The sequence below is a fragment of the Aptenodytes forsteri genome, unplaced genomic scaffold, assembly GCF_000699145.1.
Source record: "Aptenodytes forsteri isolate BGI_AS27 unplaced genomic scaffold, ASM69914v1 Scaffold45, whole genome shotgun sequence".
Classification (NCBI taxonomy): Eukaryota; Metazoa; Chordata; class Aves; order Sphenisciformes; family Spheniscidae; genus Aptenodytes; species Aptenodytes forsteri.
Genome location: NW_008794458.1, coordinates 1,962,224 through 1,969,404, shown reverse-complemented (window position 1 = coordinate 1,969,404; position 7,181 = coordinate 1,962,224). Strand labels below are relative to the sequence as shown.

The window sequence follows — 7,181 nt, the reverse complement described above, 5'->3', positions numbered from 1 at the left end:
GTTAGCATCTTAAAAAAAAAAACGCAGCAGTTTGAACTGAAAACTCCTTCAAAACTAAAACACACACCTTGCTGTTCTATACTTAATAGGTATAACACACCATCCCTGCCAATATTTTCAGTTCTTGGATCTAACGAGTGCACAGTGCACATCTGCAACATTACAAATTACAATCCACTGACAACAAATGCCGTCTCAGTTAAAACTCCCTTTATTAAGACCAATCCAAAACAGCAATTCTAATACTTTACAGTAACAATTTCAATGCATAATTTAAGAAAATTACTGATTTTTCACGTCCTTTTCCTCTGTACATTCCTTCTCCTGTGTACATACTTTACATAGTAGCATCATTACAATTTCCCATTGGGATTACAGTACAAATAGTTTGAACCACATTTAGTGCAATTTCTTTGGTTCAAAGTGATGAACTCCTTCCTCAAAGGCTTCATAAATTTCTTCTGTAGCATGTATGCTGCTACCACAAATCCATGAATTGGAAGTATTTTCTTTAAATTTCAGGCTCCCATTGAATAAACTGTCCAATTTCAACAGGAGAAGTCATTTGATGATCATTAACAATCAAGAAGCTTCACTATATTCTCCAAGAATTTTAAATAGTAGGCATGTAGCTCATTTTCTTCTGGCTGTGGAGTAGCTAAAAGGAAGAAAAAACAAGATTTGAACTTCTAGTTGATTCTTAATACAAAATGATTTTTTCAAAGATCACATCAAATGCCTTGCTAGAATTCATGCTATTTTATGATCTTAACCTCTATATTATGAGTAGCAAATCAAGTACTAATACTTTGTTGCAAAGTCTGTTTTTTTTGTTTGTGGTTTTTTGTTTTGGTGTTTTTTTTTTTAAAAGCTAGGTTTTTTAGCAGCTTTCCAAGTCCCCACTTAGTTGTACCAAATAAAGTGAAAACTGCCTTTTGATTATGCTATGTTACAGTGAGGTCATGACTTGTTCTTGCCAAAACTTCTCCTTGGGTAGGACAAAGTGGGAAATGAAAAATAACAATAGACATGTTGAAAAACTCCCCCACTTGTACTCAGAAGAATAATCTACCATTTTAGCTCAATTATCACTGTAAAGCGTTCAAAGCTTTAATAGGGTAGGCTAGTTGAGAACCTTAATGCAGGAAAATATAGATGACAACTTCACATGACTCTAAACCGTAACAATTACAGTTGCATAAAATCTTTCATACTCAATATTTTGATATTTAAATGTTTATTGAATTAAAAATCAGTCTAGGACTTTATGTTCTAAAGTGGTACATAAATAAACAGGGATCACAGCTACAAGGTGCTAGCCTGTAAAAGCTGCATATTTCTACCTTGTTGATTCAACATAGTATTTTGAAAAGTCTCTTATCAGTGGTACTTATGCTATAAAGAACAATACAAACTTATCTATTTATTAATGCACTATCAGTATATGAAATATGTTATGTTTAATGGTTGACTTAGTAAAGGATGAGTTTGAAACAACAGTTCATTGACTAAATCAATGGATTCAGGTGACAGTACAGGAAGAATTATCATGAGATGTTCTAGCAAAAATACATCTCCGTATTAGGACACTGACAAGCAGTGTTGAATGTAGGCAGAAATTTTGTGGCAATTCTGTTGTGCAAAATACTATTGGAACTCGGTATTGTAAGGCCCCCAATTGATAAACCTATTTGAGTACATCTATGGAGCAATTAAAATCAGTAGGAAAACTCATTGGCTTAAAATGAAACATTTGCATGTTTTTGCAAGATCAGAGTCTTGATGTGACTAGCAACCAATAAACCCATTACTAGCTACAGAATCTCTAGCTACAGACCAGTGTTTGAACATCTTTCAAAATGAATGCTCTTGAGCTGAAGATAGCAACCTATCATATAAAAGCTATTCAAACGATAGTTACGTTCACTTACTTGAGCAAAAAACTCAAGCTTTCAGAAAGTCAGCTAATTCATGGTACAGTACTTTAAGACTGGCACAATGATCTGTTCTGATCTCTTCTCTGTGTGGCTGAACAGAGTGAGGTTGAGCACTGTTAAGCAAAGTCAATGCTAAATGAACAATTTTTCTCATCACTAAATTTAAAAATTAACACAGAAGTGTACTGTGCAAAGAAAGCATTTGGCTGCAAGCACCATCAGACCTATTCTTACAAACTAACCTTAGCAATTACCTGAGGTCTTATTTATAATTTGTTAACCAAGAGGCATTTTTCTGTATCTGTGTTTATAAGATGCCTAACCATAAAGCATAGTACTACTCATAATTTTAGAAACAAAAATATCCTTTCAAAAACTTGTAGCACAACAAAAACTGATTGTGATTATATAAACCAAAATGTATTAATGATCTACCTGATGGAAAAATACAGAATTGGCATTAGTTGGAACTAAGACTTACTTTTATTCACTGAAGAATAAGCCTCATCTATTCTTCTCCTTATTGATGGATTCTTCAAAGTCACTTTTGCCTGTAGCATATACAAACACACAAAACGGAATGACTTGACTTTCTTCCCCACATGTTCAAACTTTAACAGCAAAGTTTAGAAAATGACAATAATTCAGCAGAACATCAGACGCACGAATTTTAGAATTAGCATATGACTGTATCATCATACAGACTGCATTTATATAAGCAGTCACAAATCACAGAGGACAAGCTGCTTCCTTACCATATTGTTTAACCTCCTAGCCTGAGCAGCTACGTGATTAAAATTATAAAATGGAACTGCTGCTGTAAACTTTATTTTTATTTACTTAAAGGTTACTGCATTTTTTACAGCATCATAAAATTAAACATTACAATTTTTTCAAGTATTTCTCAAATACTAACCTTCTGATAGTTGTGAAGCAAAGCCCAAAGTGAAGCTGCTCCTATTCTCTGAACAGCACAACTATCACTTTCCAAACAGGCAGACAGTACTGCAACTGCTTTATCTAATGAGAAAAAATAAAAAAAACTCACCTAGAAAATATCATCAAAAGCACACAAATCTATTTACATGTCTCAGTATTTTGATGCTTGGAGTACACTTATTTCTATGCCAAGTATTGCAATGGCAGAGGAATTACAGAAACTTTATCAGATTAATTAAATTTAAATATGCTCACGAAATTGGCAAATTACATTGAAAGAAGTGTTAAAAAGAATATAGCAAAACAAAACCAAGCAATGCTAAAAAATTAAGCCATCAGTAATAAAACATGCATGTTATGTACAGCCATCAGCTATGCATAGGGACTGGGTAAGCCATGAAACTGTTTGATAACTCCCAGTAGCCACAATTAGAGCCACATCAGGATAGAAATTAAGATGTTTCTATTTTCCTTAGTACTTATTATGTAGATGATTTGTAACCAATGAGAAATATTTGCCACCCCACTGTAGGTCCCTTAATTTCCTAGCCTTGCTCTGAAGCCAGACTCAAGTTTGCTTGTTTGCTTCATAATAAAAATTCACAGATTATGTAACTGAATAATGTATGCTTAATTAAGGCAGCAAATCAGCATCTTAGGAAAAAATGAAAAGCATGGACACTATGGAAAACCTGCTGAGAACTTATAACAAAGACAGGAGCATTCTCTCTGCAATTAAACAGGGGGAAGAAACATGCCTTTTACAAAAATAAAGAGAAAAAAGTTCTGTGCATGTTGTTACATTAAATATATATGCCATGATCACAACTTTATCATTATCACAAGTGTTTTCTGCACATGACAGAAAACAAAATAGTTTGTCTCAACATCCATGACTTGCAGGAGCTAATGAAGTTTTGTCCAACTGAAAGATAGGAACTTTCATGGTAGAAATATTTAAAAAAAATATTTCTAAAGTAAGTTATTTCAAACTGACACAAGGAATCCTTCAACTCCCCCCTTAAAAACTAGCTGTTTGAGAAAACTGCAAAAATCCTTTCATTCATAATGTGTTACTGTATTCAAATGATCAGTCTCTCAATAAAACAATTTTTTTTTTAAACTATTTAGTTGCTTTTCCTTTTGCTATATATTCTTATTTTAATTGCTTTTCTGCCAAAATATATGTTCTATAATTACTTCTATGAAAATAATTTTTATAGACATGCTTTTCTAAATAACAATATTGAGGTCTTGGTCAGTAACCCAAATTGCAATGAAAATATGGTATTCTGGAAGACACAATATTCTCAAGAGTAAAATAGCTTGTATACCCTTTAGATATGTACCATTAGCTAATATCTTTGGTTTATTAGCTGGACTAAAACATATGTTATGTAGAATGAGAAGTGCTAGATGTTGGCTGCTCTTGTGTTTGTATTTACACATTTCCACGATCTGGTCTAAAAAACCATTTATCTTCATGATCATCTGCTGTCCGTCTTCCCCAAAAGATATGTTCAGTAGCAGCTTTAGCCAAAGAGTAGACACATTGCCAGGATTTTTATGACTTCCTTTTGGTAATGAAAGAGACAGAAAGTTCTGCAGGAAATTACTCTGTCAGAAGGAAGAAAAAGTATGTTAGAATTTAGAGTATTCCATGTTTTCTTCACTGCTGTTTGACCTTCCAATCTGCATACTTGACCAAAAACTAGCACTCATGTTCCATTTATATATTTCAGGGAATCCATTATTAATCAAGGATTTTTAAAAGAGTTACATATGAAAAAGAATCTGCATCTTGGTTAAAAAGTTAATATAGTAAAATACATTTTCTTCTGTAATAATTTATGCAGTGTAGATACATAAAAGTTGACCCAACACAATGTATTTCTTTAAAGAAATAATTCCCACCACTACCTAAGCTTTTTGCTTTGCACTTAGCGTTTCTGCCGAAAAATAAGCTAGAAGCAATTTAACTGAATCAATGCACTACTTACCTAATGTATTCTTGACTCCTTATTTATTATTGCTTGCGTTAAATGTTTAGCTATGTTAAAGGTGCCATAGAATCACAGAATATCTCAAGTTGGAAGGGACCCATAAGGATCTATAGTAGCGCCCCCCTTCACTGACAGCCATAGTCACGTCCTCTATTTTTGTAAGCTTTGAAGAAAAAGATCTGTCTGTTGATATGGCATACACTACCGCTTCCCAACCTCAGGGTCTGCCTCCACTTTAAAGAGATTCTGAGCAGGGCAAAATCTATTCCCCTGTTGCAAAAGGGAGATGTTCTAACATAACATTCCTATGATGAAAAAAATCCTTGACTAAACATTCCCAACCTCACTGACCCTCGACAACACAGGGGCATCTGGTTGAAAGCAAACAATCCAGCATACAAACTCATTGTGGTTTTCTGCACGTGAATATAATACTGGTAATTTAATTGTCACAGATGGAATTAGTAATTCAGCATTGCGTACACTTATAAAAGCAGAGCTCAGAAGAGAGAATGAGGACTATCACACTAGAGTGAAACTCTGAAGACAGCAGAAGCCAAAACAATCCACAGAACAGAACAGCTACCATAGAAAAGATCTCAAACTCTTTGTTTCTATCAAAAAGTTTGAGTATCAGCAATTTTGTAACTGTATGACCAGATTTCACATAATTAGCACCACAAAAAGATCATATTTCCCCCTGCCTTTTCTAACAGGTAATTAGGTCCAAGCACAGAACATTGTTAATGTAAATTGAAAGAAATTGTTGTAATTAAACTACTATAAAAGATGCTAAAAACAAACATACTTTTTATAATTTCTGTTGTGTTAGCTAGTTTTATCAAGTCACCACTATAGCTGATCTTCCACATGGTTTGACTTCTTGTCTCAAGGTGTTGAATTTATTTAAATGATCAAAGTTAAATTCAAAAGAAACAGATTTTTAATGAACATTTGATGAACATTTGATAAAATAGAGTAAGGATCATTCAATATACAAATTAAAAAGGGAAGAGACAGTACTTACATTTATATAATAAGAATAGATTTCTACCTAACAGCCAATGTTAGGTAGAACATGTAGGAAATCTTCTCTAAAAATAAAATTTTCATAAAGATTATGTTTCACACAGTACACCTAATGATTTATACAATGTTTAATTTCTTGTTTACTCACAAGTAGTTTGTTCTACTGTGTGCTCACTTTCATGATCCACTAGTGATTGCTATCAATATATATGGGTATTAAAAATTTTACACCCCACTGAAACTGAGAGGTTATAAAAAGCTTTAGCAAAAATTGTGTAGTTCCATATGTTGTTTCTGTCCAGACTATGAATATGACCAAATTACACGCTGCACTTAGGGAACAGTAACACAACTAACTGAGAAGACACAAGGGTTTTGACTCCTGCAGAAGCATCTCTATATGATCACAGGATACTCCATATTGAAATATGAGGGTTTATTAAAAAGGAAAATGCATCCATCACATTGCTAAAATCAAGACTGTTTTTTACTTACCTTCTGAATAATGCCTTTACAGTCATGAGACAGAGCAAGGTTAGAAAGAAGACAAAAGACAGCCTGCTGAATTGGGCTGTTATCGTTTGACACTTGGGAAGCCAATTTCAAGATGTTATGCATTAATGAATTGCCAGCTGCACTTCGTGCAGACAGAAGTGATGATTGTCCACCGCTGGCCCAACAAAGTGAAGCACAACCTTAGAGAAATGAAACATTTATCATATGAGAAATGCACATATACATTAATTAAAAAAAAAAAATCTATAGAAAGAGCAGTCTAACAGCTCAAAGATTGAGATAGGACTTCTGAAAGTTTTTTTTTTATTTCTTTGAACCAAGGTGAAGTCAATGGGGCATGCTTTGAATAGAAACGTGCCTGAATGTGACAGTTTACTGGAATAGGCATCTAGTTTACTGGAATAGGTGTCTACTGTCCTAATGTTCTAGAACCTAAGAGGCAATTCTGCTGTTAAAGAGAAGCCATTGCTCTGTCTCAGAAAGTCTCCTTAAAAACCAGAACATTGTATCTAAGGCATTATACAATTATTTGGCATCAGAATCTCAAGGGACCCTCTGAAACTGGTTCAGAAAAAAAGGTCTCTATACATCTGAAAGGTTTAACAAGTTCCTTAAAATATTTTTCTGAGAAATAAAAGCGCTGTCTGCATCTGTCATCACCTTGTGCCACAGTAGCATGCAAAATCCTACGCTACAGAGCTACAAGCTCAAACTAATACAGCGGCAGGGAACAACTAAGTTACCAACGTGATGTTTG

General features: G+C 33.9%; 1 protein-coding gene across 1 annotated transcript in view; it reads right to left on the bottom strand.

Annotated features, from left to right (window-relative positions):
• Window positions 1–209: 209 nt before the first annotated feature.
• RTTN (rotatin) overlaps window positions 210–7,181 on the bottom strand; it is a 94,930-nt gene continuing 87,958 nt past the window's right edge. Inside the window, 5 exon segments of the mRNA XM_019475014.1 lie at window positions 210–658; window positions 2,419–2,488; window positions 2,854–2,957; window positions 4,226–4,493; window positions 6,404–6,603. Coding sequence (XP_019330559.1) covers window positions 576–658; window positions 2,419–2,488; window positions 2,854–2,957; window positions 4,226–4,493; window positions 6,404–6,603 — 725 coding nt within the window. The 3' untranslated portion in view covers window positions 210–575.